The 26,592-nt window shown below is 38.1% G+C and overlaps 1 protein-coding gene across 2 annotated transcripts in view; it reads right to left on the reverse strand.

Moving 5' to 3' along the window:
• EPS15 (epidermal growth factor receptor pathway substrate 15) overlaps positions 1 to 26,592 on the reverse strand; it is a 138,647-nt gene that overhangs the window by 63,242 nt on the left and 48,813 nt on the right. Inside the window, exons 9-12 of one of the 2 annotated variants that reach the window (XM_066376253.1) lie at positions 26,076 to 26,165; positions 24,974 to 25,119; positions 22,130 to 22,286; positions 18,851 to 18,936 (exon numbers count right to left, since the gene is read on the reverse strand). In XM_066376253.1, the coding sequence (XP_066232350.1) occupies positions 18,851 to 18,936; positions 22,130 to 22,286; positions 24,974 to 25,119; positions 26,076 to 26,165 (479 nt within the window). Of the gene's footprint in view, positions 1 to 18,850; positions 18,937 to 22,129; positions 22,287 to 24,973; positions 25,120 to 25,964; positions 26,166 to 26,592 lie in introns of both variants that reach the window. The other variant, XM_066376252.1, reaches the window with a different exon arrangement.

The following is a 26,592-nucleotide window of genomic DNA, read 5'->3' on the forward strand; positions in this document are numbered from 1 at the left end:
CTTTAAAACATCATTATCTAAATTTGCAAATGATCCATCAGAGCTGGATTCCTAATAAATGAATCCTAAGCAATCTTAGAATGACAATATAAAGCTATTTTTTTTCAGTGTAATACATTTAACTGTACTGAAACACATACACTCTGCTCTCTTCACTTTCTTTTATACAAAATGAGAGAAAAGGCCCTAGAATTCTGCAGTAATACATTTTTGGGGATGGAGGGGAAAGGTAAAAGGCGGCAACACGAAGAAGGGAGGATGGCATCCAAGAAGTCCTCCAGACTCGTACTGCACTTTCCCCTTACAGCTTCATGATGGCATTTCAGTTTCATCCCAGACATAACACAAACATAAGCTCAGGCTCCTTTAAACTGTATTATAAAGGAAAGGGAGAAAATTACACCAAAGCAGATACTTAAGGGACAACTGCATGCTACATTTAAATATCTCATCTTTTTGAGGTGAGATATTTAAATGTAGACAAAACTCAACTGTTTTGGATATGTAGGTACAATGTTCTTAAGATTTATATGGAAGGAAAAAAGCACAAGAAAAAAGCTATTTATATATTGTTACTTTTAAACACTTGAGATGTCCAAGGAGCTCACTAACCGTTTCTCAGATGGGTCGCAATGTGGGTCACGATGTTGCGGAGATGTTAAACAGTCCCTTATCATACGAATCATTGTGGCAGCCCGTTCCTCCCATACCTCAATCTATTTATTAGGCAAAGATCATACGCCTCTACCAATCCTTATAAAATTAGGTAAAGTTGAAAAATAGAAAAACAGAGAAAGAACAATCTAAATATACCCCACAAATTCTGCAAGCTCAATCTTGAAAATTTTCTCTTTCCTCCATATACGAGCAGAAGAGTGTTTTCAGTCCTGCTGCAGCATGTCAGAAATAAAGTCACATGAAATACTAGCCCCCTCCCCCACTCCAGACCCTCAGAAGCATTCCACACAAGGTCACTATCAATTCAGCTCCTGGTTTCCAACAGTAGATAATAACAAAAAGAGAAAACATTACACAGTATTACAGGTCAGCATTATACAGACTAATGCGCATGTTTGTATTCAATCCTTTCTGTTCCGCTGTTAACTGCTTCACTGGCTGTCTGCTCAGAAGATCAAGTGTACGTGCACGAAAACAGGGCTGCAAAAAGGCAGTTAGCTGACTTAAAGTAGCCAAGACCTATGAATGGAAGCAAAAGAAATAAGCTCCCTTGGTGAAAAAGGTAAACAGATGACAAAGGACTCTCAGCTCTAACAAGCAGATCTATGCTTGCATAAAATGAAGGAAGCTTAGGAAGTACAAATTTCTCTTCCTAATTTTGGATATGGAAGGGGTAGGGAACAGTGGTAATGTGTAAAATATATCTTGAAAACCATTCCGAACTAAGTAAAATATGGGAATCTTTAGGCATTAATTTTTCCTAGTATAAAAATCAATTTTTTTTCATTTATTGATTTGAGAGAGAGAGAAAGATTGATTTGTTGTCCCACTTACACTCACTGTTTGATTCTTGTATGCACCCTAACTGTGGACTGAACCCACAACCTTGGCATTATCAGGACAATGCTCTAACCAACTGAACTACCAGGCCATGGGTTGAAACCTTACTGAACTTTCGATCTACATTTATCTAGTAAAATTCCGGTCTCATAATTCCTTATTAAAACCAAGTAGTATAACATACACTACCACACAGAAAACTTGAAAAAATAATAAAATTGCTTTCTATAAAAAACATTACAATTGAAATTCTGTCTTATAAATCAGACTGAGAATTAATTAATTTCCTCATTAATTTATATGATAATATCAGAGATGCCAAACTTATTCTGCAGTTTTCCATACACTGTTAACCTCTAATAGCTAACCTTCTCATTTTGGGCAAGTAAAAACATCTAAACACTAGGTACATGTAGGATGTGTGGTCGTATTTCTTACATTTTCCTCTTTCAAATTATCACATATTTTTCTAAAGGTAACTGATGCATAACTAATGAAAGCGGTGTTTAATATTAGTAACTTAAAATATTAATTCTTTTCAAGATTTTTTTTTATATAATAAATTTTTATTAATGGTAATGGGATGACATTAATAAATCAGGGTACATATATTCAAAGAAAACATGTCTAGGTTATTTTGTCATTAAATTATGTTGCAAACCCCTCGCCCAAAGTCAGACTGTCCTCCGCCACCCTCTATCTAGTTCTCTGTGCCCCTCCCCCTCCCCCTAACTCTCTCCCTCCCTCCCTTCCATATCCTCCGTCCCCCCAACCTTGGTAACCACCACACTCTTGTCCATGTCTCTTAGTCTCATTTTTATGTTCCACCAATGTATGGAACCATGTAGTTCTTGTTTTTTTCTGATTTACTTATTTCACTCCTTATAATGTTATCAAGATCCCACCATTTTGCTGTAAATGATCTGATGTCATCATTTCTTATGGCTGAGTAGTATTCCATAGTGTATATGTGCCACATCTTCTTTATCCAGTCTTCTATTGAAGGGCTTTTTGGTTGTTTCCATGTCTTGGCGACTGTGAACAGTGCTGCAATGAACATGGGGCTACATGTGTCTTCACGTATCAATGTTTCTGAGGTTTTGGGGTATATACCCAGTAGAGGGATTGCTGGGTCATAAGGTAGTTCTATTTGCAGTTTTTTGAGGAACCACCATACTTTCCTCCATAATGGTTGTACTACTTTACATTCCCACCAACAGTGAATGAGGGTTCCTTTTTCTCCACAGCCTCTCCAACATTTGCTATTACCCGTCTTGTTGATTATAGCTAATCTAACAGGAGTGAGGTGGTATCTCATTGTAGTTTTGATTTGCATTTCTCTAATAACTAATGAAGCTGAGCATCTTTTCATATATCTGTTGGCCATTTGTATCTCTTCTTGGGAGAAGTGTCTGTTCATGTCCTCTTCCCATTTTTTTATTGGATTGTTTGTTTGTTTGTTGTTGAGTTTTATGAGTTCTTTGTAAATTTTGGATATTAGGCCCTTATCTGAGCTGTTGTTTGAAAATATCATTTCCCATTTAGTTGGCTGTCTGTTTATTTTTATATCAGTTTCTCTTGCTGAGCAGAAACTTTTTATTCTGATGTAGTCCCATTCATTTATCTTTGCCTTCACTTCTCTTGCCATTGGAGTCAAGTTCATAAAATGTTCTTTAAAACCCAGGTCCATGATTTTAGTACCTATGTCTTCTTCTATGTACTTTATTGTTTCAGGTCTTATATTTAGGTCTTTGATCCATTTTGAATTAATTTTAGTACACGGGGACAGGCTGTAGTCGAGTTTCATTCTTTTGCATGTGGCTTTCCAGTTTTCCCAACACCATTTGTTGAAGAGGCTTTCTTTTCTCCATTGTGTGTTGTTGGCCCCTTTATCAAAGATTATTTGACCATATATATGTGGTTTTATTTCTGGGCTTTCTATTCTGTTCCATTGGTCTGAGTGTCTATTTTTCTGTCAATACCATGCTGTTTTGATTATCGTGGCCCTATAATATAGTTTAAAGTCAGGTATTGTAATGCCCCCAGCTTCATTCTTTTTCCTTAGGATTGTTTTGGCTATTCGGGTTTTTTTATAGTTCCATATAAATCTGATGATTTTTTGTTCCATTTCTTTAAAAAATCTCATAGGGATTTTGATGGGAATTGCATTAAATTTGTATATTGCTTTGGGTAATATGGCCATTTTGATTATATTTATTCTTCCTATCCAAGAACAAGGAATATTTTTCCATCTCATTGTATCTTTTTCGATTTCTCTTAACAATGCTTTGTAATTTTCATTATATAGGTCCTTTACATTCTTTGTTATGTTTATTCCTAGGTATTTTATTTTTTTTGTTGCAATCATGAAGGGGATTATTTTTTTGAGTTCGTTTTCTAATATTTCATTGTTGGCATATAGAAAGGCTATGGACTTTTGTATGTTAATTTTGTATCCTGCGACCTTACTGTATTGGTTTATTGTTTCTAATAATCTTTTTGTGGAGTCCTTCGGGTTTTCGATGTATAGGATCATATCATCAGCAAAAAGTGATACCTTTACTTCTTCTTTTCCGATATGGATGCCTTTTATTTCTTTGTCTTGTCTGATTGCTCTGGCCAGAACTTCTAGCACCACGTTAAATAAGAGTGGAGAGAGTGGACAACCCTGTCTTGTTCCTGATTTAAGGTAGAAAGTCCTCAGTTTTATGCCGTTTAATAGGATGTTGGCTGATGGTTTATCATATATGGCCTTTATCATGTTGAGATATTTTCCTTCTATACCCATTTTGTTGAGAGTCTTAAACATAAAATTGTGTTGTATTTTATCAAAAGCCTTTTCTGCATCTATTGATAAGATCATGTGGTTTTTGTTCTTTGTTTTGTTGATATGGTGTATTACGTTAACCGTTTTGCGTATGTTGAACCATCCTTGAGATTCTGGGATGAATCCCACTTGATCATGATGTATTATTTTTTTAATATGTTGTTGTATTCGGTTTGCCAGTATTTTGTTTAGTATTTTAGCATCTGTATTCATTAGAGATATTGGTCTGTAGTTTTCTTTCTTTGTGCCATCCTTGCCAGGTTTTGGTATGAGGGTTATGTTGGCCTCATAAAATGTGTTTGGAAGTATTGCTTCTTCTTCAATTTTTTGGAAGACTTTGAGTAGAATAGGAACCAAGTCTTCTTTGAATGTTTGATAGAATTCACTAGTATAACCGTTTGGGCCTGGACTTTTATTTTTGGGGAGGTTTTTAATAGTTTTTTCTATTTCCTCCCTGCTGATTGGTCTGTTTAGGCTTTCTGCTTCTTCATGACTCAGTCTAGGAAGGTTGTATTGTTCTAGGAATTTATCCATTTCTTCTAGATTGTTGTATTTGGTGGCATATAATTTTTCATAGTATTCTACAATAATTCTTTGTATATCTATGATGTCTGTGGTGATCTCTCCTCTTTCATTTTGGATTTTATTTATTTGAGTCCTGTGCCTTTTTTCCGTGGTGAGTCTTGCCAAGGGTTTGTCAATTTTGTTGATCTTTTCAAAGAACCAGCTCCTTGTTTTATTGATTTTTTCTATAGTTTTTCTGTTCTCTATTTCATTTATTTCTGCTCTGATTTTTATTATCTCCTTTCTTCGGCTGGTTTTGGGTTGTCTTTGTTCTTCTTTTTCTAGTTCCTTAAGGTGTGAAGTTAAGTGGTTTACTTCGGCTCTCTCTTGTTTGTTCATATAGGTCTGAAGTGATATGAACTTTCCTCTTATTACTGCTTTTGCTGCATCCCAGAGATTCTGATATGTCGTATTTTCATTTTCATTTGTCTGTATATATCTTTTGATCTCTGCGCTTATTTCTTCTTTGACCCATTCATTTTTTAGAAGTATGTTGTTTAGTTTCCACATTTTTGTGGGTTTTTGCCCCTCTTTTTTGCAGTTGAATTCTAGTTTCAAGGCTTTATGATCAGAAAATATGCTTGGTACAATTTCAATTTTTCTAAATTTGCTGATATTGTCTTTGTGGCCCAACATATGGTCAATTCTTGAGAATGTTCCATGTACACTAGAGAAAAATGTATACTCTGTCGCTTTGGGATGAAGTGTCCTGTAGATGTCTATCATATCCAGGTGTTCTAGTATTTCGTTTAAGGCCACTATGTCTTTGTTGATTCTCTGTTTGGATGACCGATCTAGAGCCGTCAGCGGTGTATTGAGGTCTCCAAGTATGATTGTATTTTTGTTAGTTTTTGTTTTAAGGTCAATAAGTAGCTGTCTTATATATTTTGGTGCTCCTTGGTTTGGTGCATATATATTAAGGATTGTTATGTCTTCTTGATTCAACTTCCCCTTAATCATTATGAAATGACCATTTTTGTCTCTGAGTACTTTTTCTGTCTTGTAGTCAGCATTATTAGATATGAGTATTGCTACACCTGCTTTTTTTTGGGTGTTGTTTGCTTGGAGTATTGTTTTCCAGCCTTTCACTTTGAATTTGTTTTTATCCTTGTTGCTTAGATGTGTTTCTTGTAGGCAGCATATAGTTGGATTTTCTTTTTTAATCCATTCTGCTACTCTGTGTCTTTTTATTGGTAAGTTTAATCCATTTACATTTAGTGTAATTATTGACACTTGTGGGTTCCCTACTGCCATTTTATAAATTGCTTTCTGTTAGTTTTGTATCTAGTTTGATTCTTCTCTTTTGTTTTTCTATCATTTGTTTTTGTTTGTTTGTGTTCCATACTTCTTTCCTCTGTTGCTACCTTTTTTAAGTCAAGTGTTTTTGTGGTGGTTTTTTCTAGGGTGGTTACCATTAAGTAATGAAAAGGGTACCTACCATATTCATTGTAGTACCCTATCTTATAAGTATTTCTGCACTTCACCGTCCTTTGCTACTGTTAATCTCCATCCTCTCCCCCCTTTTTTTCCTTTGTTGTCACAGTTTAAGTTTGGTTTTATTGTGTTCTTGGTGGAGCTGTTACTTGTGGTGTTGTTTTCTTTTGTTCTTTGAATCTGGTTGGAAAACCCCCTTTAGTATTTCCTGGAGTGGGGGCTTTCTGTTGATAAATTCTCTCATTTTTTCTGTATTTGTGAATGTTTTTATATCTCCTTCATACTTGAAGGATAGCTTTGATGGGTATAGTATTCTTGGCTGAAAGTTCCTCTCTTTCAGGGCTTTAAATATTGGGGTCCACTCTCTTCTAGCTTGTAGAGTTTCTGCTGAGAAATCTGATGATAATCTAATAGGCCTTCCTTTATATGTTGTACTCTTCTTTTCCCTGGCTGCCTTGAGAATTTTTTCTTTGTCATTGGTTTGTGTCATCTTTATTATGATGTGCCTTGGAGTGGGTTTGTTGGGGTTAAGAAAACTCGGTGTTCTGTTTGCTTCTTGAATTTGAGGCTTTAGTTCTTTCCACAGGCTTGGGAAATTCTCGTCTATTATTTGTTTGAGTATATTCTCCATTCCATTTTCTTTTTCTTCTCCCTCTGATATACCTATTATTCTTATGTTATTCTTTCTGAGGGAGTCAGACAATTCCTGTAGGGCTTTCTCGTTTTTTATTATTTTTGAGTCTCTTTCTTCTTCTCTCTGTTGTGCCTCAAGTTGTTTGTCTTCTATTTCACTAATCCTATCTTCAATCTGGGCTGTTCTGTTAGCTAAGCTTGTTACCTCGTTTTTCAGCTCGTGAATTGAGTTTTTCATTTCTGTTTGATTTGTTTTTATAGTTTCAATTTCCTTGGTAATATATTCTTTGTGTTTATTGAGTTGTTTTCTGATCTCCCTATATTGCCTTTCTGTGTTTTCTTGTATATCTCTGAGTATTTTTAAGATTTCTATTTTAAATTCTCTGTCATTTAGCTCCAAGGCTTCCAATATGTTAAATCTTTTCTCCATAGATTTTTCCACATCTATTTGTGTTACCTCTCTTTCTTTTGTATCCATAATATTCGATTTCCTCTTCCTTATCGGCATCTGAGGGTGGTCTTGTTGATAGCACTAATTAGAATTAATAAAGAGTAAAAAGTAAAAAAAAAAAAAAAAAAAAGGTAAAACACCCTACAAAAAAAAAACAGTAATAATTTATTATTTCCCCCTTTTTTCTTTCTTCTCTTTCCCTCCTCTCCCCTCCTCAGGGAAATATCGTGCCTATAATGGAGGGCCTGATTTGGGGTGAAGAGTTCAAGGGGCAAAAAAAAGGGAGTAGGGACCTACTAAATGCAAAAAAAAAAAAAAAAGAAAAGAAAAAAAAAAGAAGAAAATCTTAGACAAGCATAAGATGATTTGCTTGTAAGTGATGGTCAACTAAGAGATATAATGAGAGGGATAAGAGGGAACCAGAAAAAAGGACCAAAAAAGAATAATAAAGAAGAAAAAAATAAAAATAATAAGTAAAAATCTGTTGTATTAAGTGGAGCGAAGACTAAATACAATGGAGACCTTGGGTTGGGAGGACCCAAAATGCCACAAAAATAAACAAACAAGAAAAAAAATAAAAACAAAAGCAAAAAAGAAAAATAAAGCCAAAAAATGCCTTGAGTCCCAAATTAACTAATTTGTTCGTGATTGAGGATTAAATGGGAGGAAAGTAAAATGAGAAAAGAAAAAACGAATAGAAAGGAAAAAATAAGAAAAAGAGAAAAACGAAGGAAGAAATAAAATAGGAAGAGAAAAAAAACAAAATAAGGCAAGACAAAAAAAAAAACAAAAGAGGAGAGAGTGAGAGTTAAGTGTTTTGGAGTATAACCTTAAAGGAGGGTGAGGATGAAGAAGAGAAATAAAATGTAACACTCATGGGTAGTGTAGTTCAAGAAAAGGGAAGCATAAGATGGGCAGAGAATAGAAGGACCGAGGTGGAGGAAATAAAGGCAGTAAGATAGAAGAAACAAACAACAACAACAAAAAAAGAATTAGTGGAACAAGTTGTAAAGTCTGTGGATTTTTCTTGATTTTGAGAGGTTAACTTCTTCCTTTTTCTTTTCTCTCCCTCTTCCTGGTCGGTGACTCTGTACCCCAGGCTCTGCCCCTGTGTCACACTTAGGTAGGGATTTGCAGTTGATGGGATTCTATGGCAATGTCATATAATTGGCTTTAGTCTTGCTGGTAGTCAAGGCTTGTTGGCGTTTGCAGGGTCCAATGATGAGAGAGTTTGCTTTCCTGGATTTTCTCTCTCCTAGTCCCCCCTTTCTGAATTAGCAGCCTGGTGATCCAGCTATAAGGCTGCCACTGCTTCTGCCTGGGGAGTAAGAGGCTCAAAGAGCTGGGAAATCCCCACTCTATCCCCACTCAGTGCAAAGCTTTGGGAAAGGCTCTGGCAGTCAGGGCCTCCAGTGTAATCAGGCGGGGGTGGGAGTCAATTGTTGTCAAGGTGACTGTTCAGCGCCTATCATTCAGTTGGACCTCTCAACCCAGGCTTTCCACACTTTGTAGCCTGTTTTTGCTGGGAAGAAGAGGCACTAGTCTCTGCTTGTGACTAGTGTAGTATAGATCTTATTATCTGCCAAGTCCTTCTTGTTAGCGTTTATCCCTGAATATGGAGGCTCTATCAATCAGAAGTTGCCCCCGCCCCTTTAGCGAGAGGCACTAAAAAATATCACGCCTCTTGTCTTGGATCGCTGAACTGAGAGAGATCTTATCAATTAGAACCGAGGGTGCGCAGATTTCATGGGTTAAGCTAATTTCAGTGATTGGGTCGCAGCTGTGCTCCCGAAGGTATTTTAGGCTGCCTGCACGTGCCCCTCCCCCAACGCTTGATTGTTAGCTTGAATGGCTGGGTGAGGTGCCCCGCCCACGGAGAGAATCTCCCAAGCCTCTCCCGCTCGCCCTGCCGCTGGCGGCTGGATCGCACCAGGCGCAGGATAATGGGGCCCCCTGGGTGTGCGGGCCAGTAGGGCGCTCTGGACGCGTGGAATGCCCAGGGCACGCGCGCGAATGGGGTGCTCCGGGCACCGGTGGCTGGCGACTCTCACTCGTAGTGCGCGGGCCACTGGGAACGTAAGCGGTGCTCACTCTGCAACCGGACCGGGCGCGCGCCCCGTGGCTCGTGGCGGCTCCGCTCGCGGCGGCTCACGGCGGCTCGCGGCGGCTCGGCTCGCGGCTCCCGAGTGTGGGCTAACTCACCACAGGCGCACTTCCTCGCGGCTTGAATGAACGTCCCTGCGGTAGCTTCCTCCACACCCTCGTCTCTCAGATTCAAGTGATAACAGTCCTTTTGCTATCAGTTTGTGTGGAATTCCGGAATGCTCCGAGGATAGATTTTTCTGTTTCTAGTTGATAAATTTGTTGTGATTTAGGGGAGAGCTGTCGGACGCGCTGCTCACGGCACCATTTCCATGACGTCACTCAATTCTTTTCAAGATTTTGCACCACAATAATAATATTTACACAGTTTCCTAAGAAGCCCACCAGTATATGTGGATAAGACAAACATAAGATATATTCCAAAGGTAGGTATATGAACATTTTGCTCAGAGCACTACTCATCTTGAATGTCATGACAGGAAAAGCTATTGCCTTCACCTTAGTAAATTCCAGAAAAGAGAAATAAAATGACCCCACACACCTCTATCTTAGACAATCTCTCTGGCCCGATTTACTCCAAGATGCTGGTACAACCTGAGAAACCCAAGAATACCAAAGCCATAAAGAAAGGCCAGGGATAAGGCTCCCCGGTGTTTGTTCCAAAGACCGACTGTTCCGATTCCATGGAAACGAGCATCTAAACCAGCAAGGAAAGCAAAGCCCAGGCTGGGCTTTTAAAGTCTAAAGTTGATAATTGCATAGACCTACTATGAAGCAGCCAAAGCTATTCACAAGTACAGTCAGGCTCAGGACCTTGAGTTCATGTAATTCATTTCTACTTGTCCAGGCTCTGTGAAGGAAGAAGGGGGTGAGTAATCTACCTTAATTTTTATATAATACCAACATTTTCAGAAAAACAGTATTAAATCACCTTCAAAGTCCTTTTGGCCCTGGCCAGTTGGCTCAGTGGTAGAACGTCAGCCTGGCATATAGATGTCCCAGGTTCAATTCCCAGTCAGGGCACACAGAAGTGACCATCTGTTTCTCCACCCTCCCTCTTTTCTCTCTCTCTCTCCTCTCTCTCTCTTCCCTCCCACAGCCAAGGCTCGATTGATTGGTTTGCACACATCAGCCCCCAGCGCTGAGGATGGCTCCAGGAAGCATCCACCTCAGGTGCTAAAAATAGCTTAGATGCAAGCATGGTTCCAGATGGGCAGAGCATCAACCCCAGATGGGGGTTGCCAGATGGATCCTGGTCAGGGCTCATGCAGGAGTCTATCTCTCTATCTCCCCTCCTCTCACTTGGAAAAGAAGAAGAAAAAAAGCCCTTTCCAGATATACCAGTTTTGTCTTTTTTTCTTAAACATAAGCATTATTATTTTCTAACTAGTAAACAAAAATAAGAGGGTCGTGGAGATATAAAGTACAGCATAGGAAATATAGTCAATAATAATATAATAACTATGTATGGTGCCAGGTGGGTACTGGAAATATTGGGCGGAACACTTTGTAAAGTATATGACTAACCACTATGCTGTATACCTGAAATAACATAAAATAATGAAACTGTAAATGTAAACTGTAACTGAAAAACAAAAACAAAAAAATACCAATTTTCTAATGGAGAAATTAAGATATTCCCAGATAAGCAAAAGCAATGGACTTCATTACCTTAAATCTGCGCTATAAGACATGCTAAAGGGCCTGACCAGAGGTGGCGCAGTGGATCAAGCATCAACCTGGGCAACCCTGAGGTCGCCAGCTTGAGTGCAGGCTCACCAGCTTCAGTGCAGTGTCACCAGCTTGAGCATGGGATCAATGACATGATCCTATGGTCAATGACTTGAGCCCAAATGTCACTGGCTTGAAGCCCAAGGTCACTGGTTTGAGCAAGGGGTCACTGACTCAGCTAGAGCCCCCGCACCCCAGACCCCTGGTCAAGGCACATATGAAAAGCAATCAATAGCCCTGGCCGGTTGGCTCAGTGGTAGAGCGTCAGCCTAGCGTGCGGAGGACCCGGGTTCGATTCCCGGCCAGGGCACACAGGAGAAGCGCCCATTTGCTTCTCCACCCCTCCGCCGCGCCTTCCTCTCTGTCTCTCTCTTCCCCTCCCACAGCCGAGGCTCCATTGGAGCAAAGATGGCCCGGGCGCTGGGGATGGCTCTGTGGCCTTTGCCTCAAGCGCTGGAGTGGCTCTGGTCGCAACATGGCGACGCCCAGGATGGGCAGAGCATCGCCCCCTGGTGGGCAGAGCGCCGCCCCATGGTGGGCGTGCCGGGTGGATCCCGGTCAGGCGCATGCGGGAGTCTGTCTGACTGTCTCTCCCTGTTTCCAGCTTCAGAAAAATGCAAAAAAATAAAAAATAAAATAAAATAATAATAAAAAAGCAATCAATGAACAACCAAGGTGCCGCAACAAGTTGATTCTTCTCATCTCTCTCTTTCTGTCCCCCACTTCTCTCTCACTAAAAAAAATAAAAGAAATGCTAAAGAGAGTCTTTCAGGTTGAAATAAAAGGATACTACTAGATAGTAACTCAAAGCCATATGAAGATATAATAAAAAATCTCTAGAGGTTTTAAATGTTGAGCCATCCACTTTATGTGAAATAGAATTAAGTTGTACTCCTCACCACCAAATGCACACTACAATCTCATGCTTCAATTATTCAATCAATAACTCAATGCAGTAGTCACAACTGAGACCTTCTAGTATCAGTCCTGCAGATCTTGACAGGACCAGAAACAGATTAGGTTGGATTACATAAACAAAAGAGCTCCAGATTCAATAATATAAGTAATGCTTTCTCCAGAGCTAATAGTTTCTAATAGTATTTAAACTGAACTAAACCAAAAACATAATTTTTTTAAAAAAATTCAAACTATATGCTAATACTGCCATAAATACATTGTTTGTTTGTTTTTGTATTTTTCTGAAGTGCCCAGGGCCAACTTGCTCAAAGTGTTTGAGCCATGGCTGTGAGAAGAGGAAAGAGAGAGGAGAGAGAGAGAGAAAGAGAAGGGGAGGGATAGAGAAGCAGATGGTCATTTCTTCTGTGTGCCCTGACTAGGAATCAAACCTGGGACTTCCACATACCAGGCTGACGCTCTACCACTGAGCAAACCAGCCAGGGCTTAAAAATGTTTTTTTTTTTTAAAATCAGCTCTCACTCTCAAATGATTGAGGTAGAGATTTATACAATTAGAAATACAGATCCTGGATACATAGTTCCTGTCTCTCTTCAACTAGGGAAAGAGTGTTCATTCGGCTACTCCAACCAATGTCTGCTGAGCACTTAAGTCAGGAAATGCTGTGCTCTAAGTGCTGAGCTGGGTGTTAGGAATGATGACGATGAAGATGCTGACGATTATTAACATGTACTAAGAATTTACCATGTGCCAAGGACTGTACTAAGCATTTTACATGGTATTATTCATATTTCCATTTCATATTTAGAAACTGAAGCACAAATAATTAACTAGCTCAGAGTCGACTGTCGAAAGAAATATAACTCCATCTTGTTAATATGGAGAAGGAAATTCATTCAGCAACACTGTAAGAACTAAATAAGAGAATTTATATAAAGCATGCAGAGCACAATGCCTAATAATTATTACTGTAATTATCTATTCCGTTTTCTGGCCAAAATCCAGGATAACACACTGGCCTGACAGGATGTAGCTTTTACTTCCTGATGTTCTTGCTAAAAGGACAGAGACAGGAAGGAAGGAGGTGGTAGAAGACAAACAAATGTTAACTCCTGCCTCAGCATAATTCCCTACCACCACACTAGACGACTGAAGCAATTTCTCAGTATGTTTTGCCTTTTCACTGCCAAGAACTTCTCTATTTGAGCCACTTTATTTTCAGAGCAAGAGTTCTTGAAAATGGTTTCATGGATAGTTTTTAAGGGTCTGGGAACTTCTCAAATAAATGCAAAATGGTATATATAGATACATGTTTTTTCTTTTTGGGGGTGCACAGTCTAATAGTCTTCATCAGATTCTCAAAGGAGCTCCCTGACACAAAAACAAGTCAGTCAAAATATGAAAAATCAGGCCCTGCCTGGTTAGCTCAGTTGGTTAAGAGCATCGTCCTGAAATAACAAAGTTGAAGGTTCAATCCCTGGTCAGGGCACACACGGGAAGCAACCAAGGAAAGCATGACTAAGAGAGAAAACAAATTAATGCTTTCCTTCCCCCTACCCTCTCTCTCCCTTCCTCTATCTGTCTCTCTAAAAATCAATAAAAATTAAACCCTGGCCAGTTGCTCAGCTGGAGTGTCGTCCTTGAGCACAGAGTTTGCTGGTTTGATTCCTCAGTCAGGAGCAGCTCGATGTTCCGTGTCTCTCTCTCTCTCTCTCTCTCTCTCTCTCTCTCTCTCTCTCTCTCTCTCTCTACCTGCCTCTCTCAAAATAAAAAATAAAAATAAAAGAAAGAAAGAGAAAGAAAGATCAGCCCACTATCCTCTTGTCCCTGTGAGGATTAAAAATCTTTTTGTCTCTAAAACCCTCTACTAGTCTTCAAAATAAGCTTTACTGAGAAGCTCTTTTTGCCTTATTTCATTTAACATATGGTCTCTAGTCTGCCATGAAATTTGTAGGAATTAAGTCTGGGCAATAGTCTAATATTTATAACATACTCTAACTTACTCAACCAACTAACCTATACTGAGAGTTTATGGATTCAAGCAACATTTGCATTAATTTCTAAACCTATCCAAATAAGTAAGACACAGTTCTTGACCCAAAGGAGTTCAAATTCTTTAAAAAGGCTTATTTTTAAAAAGACCACAATAAAATTTGGTGAGTAGTATTATAAAGGACTAACATCTAGAAGTAGAAAGGAAAGAGCAACTCAAACTTTCAGAGAACATTTGACAAAGGAGGTGGTATTTAAACTGAACCTTAAAGCATGAGTGAAAGTTTACAAGGGAAAGAGCAAGATCAGAGGCAAAGAAGAATTAAAAAAAGTGGCATGTTGAAGTGAGAGGTAATAAGCCAACCCAACATATGGCTAGAGAAGAGGGATGAAACTGAGATAGTCGATTAGAGCACTATGCTGTCCACTGAGAGCACAAGAGCAAACATACCGTGTCGGCTTTCAAGTGACTTCACAGTGTTGTCAGGAGACAATTCTGCTTTACCACGGAAGGTGGCTAAGACAGAAGAATGGCCAGGATGCCAAGGGAACATTATGAAGAAAGAGCCATTACGACATACTCAGAAAAGTGAACTGGGTCCAACAGGGAATGGGGAGTCACTAAGGGATCTGGGTCGTACAATTTATACATCAACTGGAGGTAGGATGGTCAAGAAACTCAAGGCAGGGTGTCAATTTGGAGGCTATAACAGTGATCCAGATAAGAGATAAAGGCTAAAACTAAGACAGAAATAGAAGAAAATATGGATAGCTTTCAACAAAACTGAGCCAATTATTTTCTCATCTATTACATAAGCTAAGCATTAGGGATTCTACACTGAAGAAGCAAATAGTCCCTATGCTTAAAAAGTACATAGTCTAGTGAGAGATCCAAACAAAATAGACAATTATAATAAATTACTGTAAATGTTATGACAAGTATAAATATAAAAACCATGAACACTAGGCTGTTACATAAGGTGTGATAGGCACAGGGTTGGGATGTAAAGTTATCAGAACAGGCTTCCCTTTCTGGAAGAAATGTCATCTAAAGCTAGATTTCAAAGATGAAGAGGAGATAATTAGGCAAAGGAGATGGGAAGGTACGAACGATTTCAAGAAACATTTCAAAGATAGAAGAATAAAGGTAAGAGGAAGAAAAATCTCGGACTTATAGCTTGAGTGATTAGATAAATAGTGATGTCACTGAGAAAGAGAAATAAGAGACAAAGACAGTAGTCAGGGAAAGAGTAGAAAGTCATGTCCTACTAGATATTCAGATGAAAACACTCTTAGGCAATAGAAAATATGGGTCTTGAGCTCAAGTGAAAATCCAGGTATTTGCTAAGATTATTATATTACAACCAATGCTTTTCCTTCTTTAAGTTAAAAATTCCATACTGATTTAACCTAACATATTGAAATCCCTATATAGCAAAAGCTGAACCAATCAGTGATCTAACACAAATATTTAAAGAAGAGATGAGGCTGATTACATAGCTGGCATTGATAGAGTACAGAAGTATGCCTACGTTGTACATCTCACCTAAATCAGAGCCTAAGGAAAGTATTTTCACAAATGTCAAATCATGTATAAATGTATATAGCACATTTATAAAATATGACCACAACCTAAAACCTAACAGAGTTTAGAAGCTCTATGACAGGGGTCCCCAAACTTTTTACACAGGGGGCCAGTTCACTGTCCCTCAGACCGTTGGAGGGCCAGACTATAAAAAAACTATGTGTTCATCGTTTTTTTATCCCTACGCACACTGCACATATCTTATTTTAAAGTAAAAAAACAAAATGGGAACAAATACAATATTTAAAATAAAGAACAAGTAAGTTTAAATCAACAAACTGACCAGTATTTCAATGGGAACTATGCTCCTCTCACTGACCACCAATGAAAGAGGTGCCCCTTCCAGAAGTGCGGCGGGGGCCAGATAAATGGCCTCAGGGGGCCGCATGCGGCCCGCGGGCCGTAGTTTGGGGACCCCTGCTCTATGATTTTCTTAAGACAGTCACAAAATGTTAGCTGTGATTCACTAAACAAGACTGCCACTAGTATAACTTAACTTTGGAGTTACTAGAAGTCAGTGAATGCTCAGTTGACCAAATGTAACTAGCAATTGCAAATGTTTGCACCGGCAAAAACATTTATGTATGATGCTCTACTATTAAAACTCACAATAGCCCTGGCTGGATAGCTCAGTTGATTAGAGCACTGTCCCAAAACACAGAGGGTGCCACTGATCCTTGGTAAGGGCAAATACAGAAAAATAGATCAATGTTCCTGTCTCTTCTCTCTTGCTAAAATCTATAAATAAATATAAAACAAAAAACTTAATAATAGAACATTTCATATGTTAAATAACTACCACTGAAGTCAAGCAAGTACCGAATATAGGTGTATGTGTCCATTTTCATAGGCTTTAGAGGCAACAGAAGACAAGTATTTTCAAATCTGATAATATTTAATGTACATTACATACAAGGCAAAAAAAAATGTTAACGGGCCATTTATGGACCACTTGAAAGTGAAAAGTCTACGCACCATTACAGGCTCAATAATCAAACGCTGACTTCCCTTATTCTGAACCAAAGTAAAAAAATTTTGTGGATGTCCCGGGTTCGATTCCCGGCCAGGGCACACAGAAGAAGCGCTCATCTGCTTCTCCATCCTTCCCCTTCTCCTTTCTCTCTATCTCTCTCTTCCCCTCCCGCAGCTAATGCTCCACTGGAGCAAAGTTGGCCCGGGCACTGAGAATGGCTCCATGGCCTCTGCCTCAGGTACTAGAATGGCTCTGGTTGCAACAAAGCAACGCCCAGATTGGCAAAGTATTTCCCCCTAGTGGGTGTGCTGGGTGGATCCTGGTCAGGCACATGCAGAAATCTGTTTCTCTGCCTCCCCGCTTCTCACTTCAGAAAAATACAAGAAAAAAAAAGTAAAAAATTTTTTAATCTTTTAAAAAAGATTTTATTCATTTTAGAGAAGGGAGAGGAAGAGAGAGAGAGAAGAGGTGAGGAGCAGGAAGCATCAGCTCCCATAGGTGCCTTTACTAGGCAAGTCCAGGTCCTGAATGAGCAAAGTCCAGGGTTTTGAACTAGCAACCTCAGCATTCCAGGTCAATGTTTTATCCACTGCGCCACCACAGGTCAGGCCCCCCAAATTTTTAATCTTAATGAGAGGCAGATTTATATAATAGAAAGAATAAAAAAGTAGAACTTATACAACCTATTTTGGGTGAAGGCCAGCCTGGTTGCTGACTTGATGTGTGACTTAGGGTTTGATTTTTTTTCATGAGTAAGAAAGAAAGTGGGACTATACGATATTCAAAGGTTTATTTGTTTTGTTTTTTTTACTTTCTAGGAATCCAATATTAGAGGCTTTATGCAATAGGCAAAGGCCATTTTTTAGCAGGTAATAAGAATTTGATAGAAGGCAAATTGTACTGAAAACTAAATGACATTTATAAAGGTATCCAGACTAAGTTTACAGAATGTCAAGTCTTATTGTTCAAAGAGACTGATCACTGAAAATACTAGTGATTTAAAGCTACACTGTCTTCAGCAGACATTTACATCCCCAGGAATTCACTTTTCTATCTTGCAAAATTTTCACATAGGGATACACTCACCCCTTCATGTGGTATTGGTGGCAAATTACCACCCACCACTCTCAGGACAGAGTTCATGAAAAATCAAACTATATACATCCCTGGCCACTGATTGTTTCAGGGGCAGGCATGGTGCTAAGCCAGTCCAATTAGGCTGACTCTTAGAGGACTTCTGCAGGAACCACCAGAAGAGAGGCACACCACTAGATTTGAAATCAGAAGTACATGAGGCTGGTTGTGCTATAGTCCCCTTGATAACATAATGGGAAAATCCATCTGAAGATGGATCAACCCAGTGGAAGAGGAAACAAGAAATGGAGAGAACAAGAGAACTAATTATGTGATTTGAGTCTCAGTATAAAGCTGTGCCTTAAGCCATCACAACCTCTAAGAGGTCTTAGGTTTCACAAGTCAACAAATTCATTCTCACTGGCTTGAGTTCTTTCTTGCAACTGAAAAAAAAGAATAACTAAGTTTCTCTATAGCAATCTCAATGTAGTCTCCTTAAAGAGCAAAGATCATCGCCAAGTTCCTGTCATATAGTCCAGACAAATTATAACATACATCTCAAGTCATAACGGTTTTTGTGCGGATCAAGTAAGATAACAGTTATGAAAGCTCTTGGCATGGTCTCTTCATTTAATATTCCTTCCACAAAATGGAATGTAAGCTAGTCTGATAATTAACTTCCTTAACAGAATATGCTCTTAACATTGTTTTTCTAATGTTGTTCAAATAGCTAAAGTTGGAGAAACACAACATTTCATTCATTCTAAGATATACATTTTTCACTGTCTGAAATCAAATAGTATCTTATAGTTGATGGCAAGCTGCTGTTTATTTGGCCATGATTTTTCTTTTTTTTAATGGTACCTAAGAATATAGTGCATCCTGCAATTAAAAATTGCTTTAGATTTGATGAAATAAGGTACACCAATTCCCAACTGAAGAACCATGATACTTAACCAAATACAGTATTTATCAAGAAACAGAGAGAGAGAGAGAGAGAGAGAGGAGTGTTTATATTTATATAGTCAGCTGTAATTTCACTTTACATACCTCTGTAGGTCAACTAGTTCATTGTTAAGGGTATCTAGCTCCTTAATTGCAGAAAAATCTGCAACAGGACTTGATCCTACGATGTTCTAAAAACAAAAAGTTCACAATTACACATTATTACTATAAAATTATATGCAACAAAGCATTTAAAATGTATAAAAGCACTATACAGATATAGGGTATTATTTTTTATGTTATTACTGACAATTTCAATCATTTAAGAACACCATATCTAGTGCAATTTTAAACATATAAACAGTTATATAAGACATTTTTCCTTAAATTCTCTAAAGCTATCGTTCTATATTATGTACCATCACTTCAGATCCCAATGTTTGTCACTTGATCCTAGCCTGTCCAGAACCTTGAAGTACAGCAGATATCAGATTTATAAAGTAATCCCTCCACAGCAGTATACATTTCTGTGGAGATAAACACTGATTTATTTTTATTTGTATCATCTGGCATAGAGTAAGTACACAAATTTTTGTTGTCTTAGAATTATATGATGGTAACTTTATTCAATTCAACAAGTATTAACTTTTGTTAACTATTTTAAGTGTCTATTCTATTTAAAGTAAAACCAACTGTTCAGGCATGTTCCATAGTAAATATTATCACCATATATGAAACTATCTTCACATATTACATCCTTTACATATGGTTCTCTTTCAATAACGATGGTGACTCTGAATGATACTTGCAGTTAAAAAATCTAGCTGGATTTATTCTGGGCTCTGGTATTCTACTACCTGCATGATCTTCACTGTAAACTGGAGAAATAATTTCTACCCTGCCCACTTAAAAAATTAAATGAAATAAATATTATATGGGAAGTCACTCTACAAATTGTATATTTTATAAATGTAAAATATTCTTATAATTAACTTCCTCAGCAGAAGGTGCTCTTAAACGATGAATATTCTCCCAGTTAGCTGCTCTACCTTGGCGCAGTCTCCTTTGTGAGATGACTTCCACACCTCTTCTATCACTCAAATTCTAAAGGAGTGACTTACACGAACAGTCATTCACTATTAAAAATATCTTCAAATAATAAGAATGAGACAAATAAATTTAACCTCAAACAAGTTATAAGGTGATGACAGATGACTCCAGAAGGAAGATTAGTGTACTGGAGTTGGCACACAGCTTATGTCACTCCTCAACTGCTGACACAGAAATGAATCTCCCATACTAACACAAGAAAACGACATGCAACCAGGAAGCATGGAGAGAGTTCACTAACGATATATGAAGTATAAAAAGGGCATATAAAGAAAAATGTAGTATGTCCTTCTTTTGAAAAATTTTCTCTCACCCTATTTTGTACATCACACAGAAATTCCACTTTCTTGATTTTAAGTGGATCAGAGAACCTAGGGAGCAAATTAAAATGCACAGAAGGACCAAGTGACAGACATGTGACAAAAGCATGCTGTTTAGGTATTTTTTCTGCACCAACTTTGCTGCATAAAAAACCTCTAACTTCATAACATAATTTGTAAACCAAAAACTCTAATGCTAAAAAGGCATGAAGTAAAGCTCTAACCTTGAGAGCGTAAAGAAACTGACAGTACAAGAAAGGCGAAAAGCAGAGTGCTGCAGAATGGAAAAAACAGTCCAAACTAGAAAAGACACAGAAAGGAAAGCAACATTCAAAAAAGGATTAGTCAAAGCTGCAAAACATGCAGTTCTAAAGAAAAATAACAATCAAGTTATAAAGAGAAAAGAGATTATATGAAAAACAAAACAAATGCTAATTTTAATTTTTAAGGTCAAAATTTTTTGGTTAATAAATTGGAAACAGTGATAAAAACCCCATTTTAATGAGTAGTACAGATATCTGACCAACATGCATTCAGTCAAGGGAGCATATCTATGCTCCCTTGACTGAATGAACTTCAATCTATTACATTAAAAACTCCGTAGAGCAGATACAACTTGAAGTGTCTACTAATGTTAAAGAGACATCAATGAACAAACATAATCTGCTTCAGCAAGTTCTGTTATCTCTGTAATTCATGCTGGTGAGAGATTTAAGTGGGTATAAAATGAAGGCAGCAAGAGAAGAAAATAACCAGTCTACATAAGAAGAAAGGGTGAAACAACACAGCACTCCACAACTGAGACAGTTATAACAGAGGGCATAAATATAGACGTATAACCTCAATCTTTCTGGGCGGCATAACTTTTAGCCTTTTCCACAACTTAGGAAACCCACATCCTACATCACAGGAAATCTCAAAAAATTAATAAAATGCTCCCCCCAAAAACCTCATGAAGCAGATAATCAAATACTTATTTTATCTAAAAATAAGAGTAAAAAGTCTTAGAAGTAATATCTGTACCTGGTGGCTGTAAATTTCCATTTAGATAACTTAGAAAAAAAATCTAATTTTGACTTTTATTAGGTTTAAATGGGATTTTTGAACCAATGTGACAAAATTAATGCAAAACCAAAATATTCTACTGACATTTTAAAGTGTGCTTTCCTCATAATACATATGACAACTCCTACAATTCTGAAGAATCACACCAATGGTCACAAGAAATTAAGATTCATAGCATGTATTTTTAACAGCAAATAGCCACTATAGTATGCAAATCCTTTTAAAGCCCCATTTAGAACAATATATTGTAAATGCACTATACTTGGGAGGTTTCTAGATGATGAGAGAAAAAACAAGGCACAACATAGCTTTGTTTTGAAAACTCACACTGCTGGCCAGAAACCCAAAACAGCAAAATCTGTCTCTAGCTGGACAGGTATGAAATGTGGCTGTATGCTCAGGAACAGATATGGTGAAACCCCACAGGTTACTACTCAACATAGTGTATTTCTTGTTTTTTTCTAATTTAAACTTGATATCAAGAAATTATAATCTCCTTGATTTTGAATTTGTATTGCTTTTGAAGAGTGAATCATCAAACGAAACACAATTATTTAATTCTTGTGGATTTCATTTAAATTTTAGACCCTGTTCATAAAAATTAATCCATACATCTAGGAGGGGAAAAATCAGATCACATTTTTCCAATTTTGAGACTGGAAAATGTGGTTGCCACATGGGTAATGAATGATGAATAAACAAGGGGTAGCCCAAGGATGTCATACATGCATTCAGCATACCTATAGTCACAAACTAACCCACAAACAGTATACTCTGCTCTGCTTCTAGCCGGATATATTTTCTCCACTATTCTGTCCAAATGGAGCCTGTCATCTGACAAAGCACTTATTCCTTTCTGTTAACACATTCAGGTTTTAAGTTGTCCTACCTTTTGTGAAATGGCCCTGTCTGATGGTGGAATCATCTCAGGAGTAAGAATTTGAGGAGGATCAATACCCTTCAATAACTTCTGATTGATTAAGTGAAAAGCCAAAGCAAACTGATCCTTTGAAAGCTTCCCACAGTCCTTTGTGTCACATAATGCCCTGTACAAATAAACAAAATGAACAGTATATAAATGCCACAATCACCACTCTAAAAATCTAACAGGACTATGTAGCTCTTAAAAAATTATCAGTTGAATTAGAAAAGAAAGTCATACTAATTTGTGGCTTGCCCAAAACTCACTCAAATGTTAGAAGTGAGATATCACCACTATGTGGTGGTACAGTGGATAGAGAATCGGCCTGGGCGCTGAGGACCCAGATTTGAAACCCTGAGGTCACAAACTTGAGCACCGGATCAAATGGCTTACATTCAGGGTCACAGACATGACCCCAAGGTCGTTGGTTTGAGCAGGGAGTCACTGGCTTGGCTAAAGCCACCCACCCCAACCCCCCGGCGTCAAGGCACAGAAGAGAAATCAATGAATAACTAAAATGCCATAACTATGAGTTGATGCTTCTCATCTCCCTCCCTTCCTGTCTCTTTCTAAAAAAAGTATGTATCTATATACCTATATATGTATATAGATACACACACACAGACATATAGAGAAAGAAAAAGAGGGACAGATAGACAGATGTTCATCCTGGAGCTGAGCAGGGGCCTCTAATCTGGGTGTTTTGTATTTTTTCTCACCAATTTCCACAACCACTAGTGAGGAAGAGTTATAGTGGAACAAAGAATCCCAACATTCTCTACTTCCAACATTTCAACATCAAAAGATGTAAAAAAATGAAACTTAAGCTTCAACAAATTTGGTTCATTAGTATCATTAGAATAATTCTAAAACAAGAAAAATTTCCATGTCAACCTGCTTCCTGCAACTCCTGAAGTAGGAGAATATAAGAATCACCAAGTCAAAGCAGAAACAACAGCTGCAAAATGGAAATTACATGTGAAGAAAAGGCAGCAATATGGAAAGCTTTACAAAATCATTTGAAGAGAAACAGAAAATATTTTATTCCACTTTCTTTTTGTTTGTTTGTTTCTTCAAGCTTAGCTTTCTGACGTCCTGACCTGTTCAAATCACTGATTATGGCCTGACGAAAAAGACTATAGGTTATAGTGTCAAAGAAACCCTGAATTCCAGCTTTTCTACTTATTTACTCTTGTGATCTTAGCCAAATTTTTAACCTCTACAAGTCTTAGTTTCTTCATATACAAATGTAGATAACATACATCTTGCAAGATTACTGTGAGAATTAAATTACATATATAGTGTGGGCATAATTCCACACCCATGACAGCTGCCATTTTACTAAGCACAGTGCCTATCCTAGGCACTCAAAAGTGGCAGCTATTGAGTTATTTATTAGTTATGCAGGTAATCTTTCCCAGTCTTGGCTTCTTGTTCCTTTTATTTTATTTTATTTTATTTACTTATTTTTTTGTGACAGAGACAGAGAGAGACACAGAGAGGGCCAGGTAGGGACAGACAGACAGGAAGGGAGTGAGATGAGAAGCATCAATTCTTCATTGCAGCACCTTAGTTGTTCATTGATTGCTTTCTCATATGTGCCTTAACTGGGGGGCAGGGGGCGGCTACAGCAGACCAAGTTACCCCTCACTCAAGCCAGCGACCTTGGGCTCAAGCTGGTGAGCCCTGTTCAAACCAGGTGATCCCAGGCTCAAGCAGGTGACCTTGGGGTTTCGAACCCAGGTCCTCCAGGTCCCAGTCCGATGCTCTATTCACTGCGCCACTGCCTGGTCAGGCGGGTTTTGTTCCTTATAAGGCAGATCTACTGTCCTCCTTTGTTCCTTTCTAAGTTTCTGTTTACAGCTATGTGGTTTCACTTCTAATCTTTGCTGCCCCCTTTGAAACCTCAAGATAACCTCTGCTATAGTCACGTGGATTGGCAGCTGGCACACTATAAAGCATTTTCATGTATAGTATATCTCATGTATATCATGTATAGTAAAATTCTCTAGAGACACTAGAGCTTGTCTTCATTATAGACCACATATATAGCCTGACCAGGTAGTGGCGCAGTGGATTGAGCAACGGCCTGGAATGCTGAGGACCCAGGTTCATTCAACACCCCAAGGTCACCAGCTTGAGTGTGGGCACACCAGCTTGAGTGCGAGGTCGCAGTCTTGGGCATGGGATCATGGACATGATCCCATGGTTGCTGGCTTGAGCCCAAGGTCACTGGCTTAAGACCAAGGTTGCTGTCTTGAGTAAGGGGTCACTAGCTTTGCTGGAGCCCCCACCCCCATCAGGGCACACATGAGAAAGCAATAAATGAACAACTAAGGTGCCGCAACAAAGAATTGATGCTTCTCATCTCTCTCTCTTCCTGTCTGTCTGTCCCTATCTGTCCCTCTCTCTCTTTCACTTTAAAAAAAAAAAGACCACATATATTATATAATTAATGAAGTATAAAAGTACACATATACACTATAGAATTATACAAGTATGCCTCAAAGATACTTTAAATTTCAGATTTTGGATTATCACTTAAGAACTGAAGTTTAATGAACTGATATAAATAGATGCTGCATCTTAACATTTTAATCAATGAACTGACCCTGTTAATCTTATAAAACTATAGGTAACCCATTCTCAGGCTTCTGTCCATTTTCTGGAAGAAATCCTCGATTTAAAATTTTTCTATAAATAATTCTGAAACAAAGTTTCCTACTTATAAATGCCTAAAAATAAGAATGCTCAAAACTAGATCTGATACAAAATTGTTATCTGTTTTTTAAATTAATTAAAAAGTCTTACCAGATATGGGCTAGGAAGGCAGAAGGTAAACCTGTCTTCAGGAAGAGTTCACGGACCTCCAATCCAGACACAAACCCATCCATGTCCTTGTCAGTTTTCAGGAAGATTTCATCATATTTAGCTTTTTCTGCAGGTGATACAATCCACTATTGGGGGAAGAAAATATATATACACATATATATTATTTCTGCCAAAATGAAACAAACTTTGAAGTAATTATCTTTCAACACGTGATAGTATATGCCATAAATTCCTGAGCAATTCTACCCCATTAATGACTACCCATAGAAACAATGTATCGTTTTTATCACAGCCCCAACCCAAATGCTGTGGTAAAGAGAAAACTACAGAAGAAAAATATAGCTCAATGGGACTATATTTATAGATGCCCATTTTACTTTTTCTCTTTTTAAGTAATAAGTATATTCAACCACAGTTAACTCTTGACGTATCAATGACCACATGAAAGAGTCTACTGAAAGAGCCTAAACAAAATATTCAAATAATTCTCAATCTTCATTTTTTATACTTTCATTCAGCATTGTTAACTAGAGCCAAACTGGCTGATATGCATAGCCAAGTCATTATTTTCTTTTATTCGACTTGACAAAAAAAGCAGGCTGAGGGGAAAAATGGCCTTGGATAACCCAAAATTTAATAATTTGAACCCAAAGAATCAAGAGTTAACTGAAGAGTAAACAAACAAAACCACATATTAACTAATCAAGGAAAGCATGCCAGATTAGCATGGAATATCTGCTATCTCCAACTTCAGTTCTAGGTAGAGCAAGACAAAGCCAAACCATCCATACGACCTAAGTAAGGCCAAATGCAGGAGAGGATTATCTATTTTCTCTGGGACATTCAACCAGAGGGACCTTAAATCTTGATCCCTCTGACTGCTCCTTCTATCTTCATCAAGCAATTAACTGTTAAATGCCATGCACTTTGTTGTTGTTTTTAAAGTTCTTTAACACTGATAAAGCTATACCTGTCTTAATGATGCTTTGGTAGGTAAAAAGCCTACAGGTGGTAAGGAGTGGTAAGATTCCTTGGCTGATGCTGAAGTGGGGGTCAACCGCACAGAGCCTGATATACTGACCGTTTTTCTCTTAGAAGGTGGCACCAAAGCTGGAGGCAAGGACATTGGCACAGGTTCTTTTTCCAATGCGCAGTATACCAAAAACATGGCCTTCAAAATAGATGAACCAGGGTCATATATATTAAAATCATCTAACAACATCTACCTAATGAATTGACGATTCAGTAACATAGCATTTTCATTCAATCAAGTCTCAAATCCTTTTTTTAATAAATAAGACTGGTCACCACTGGTGTTGCAGTAAATATGACATAGACTTCCCAGGTTCGAAACCCCAAGGTAGCCAGCTTGAGCACAGGATCATCAACATGATCCTAAGGTCACACTGACTTGAGCCCAAGGTCGTTGGCTTGGGCAAGGAGTCACTGTCTCGGCTGTAACCCCTCCTCCACCCTGTCAAGGCACATATGAGAAAGTAATCAATGAACAACTAAGGTACCATAACTATGAGTTGATATTTCTCATCTCTCTCCCTGCCTATCTGTTCCTATTTGTCTCTCTCTCTCTCTCTCTCTCT

Source organism: Saccopteryx leptura, chromosome 3, assembly GCF_036850995.1.
Source record: "Saccopteryx leptura isolate mSacLep1 chromosome 3, mSacLep1_pri_phased_curated, whole genome shotgun sequence".
NCBI classification, from domain to species: domain Eukaryota; kingdom Metazoa; phylum Chordata; class Mammalia; order Chiroptera; family Emballonuridae; genus Saccopteryx; species Saccopteryx leptura.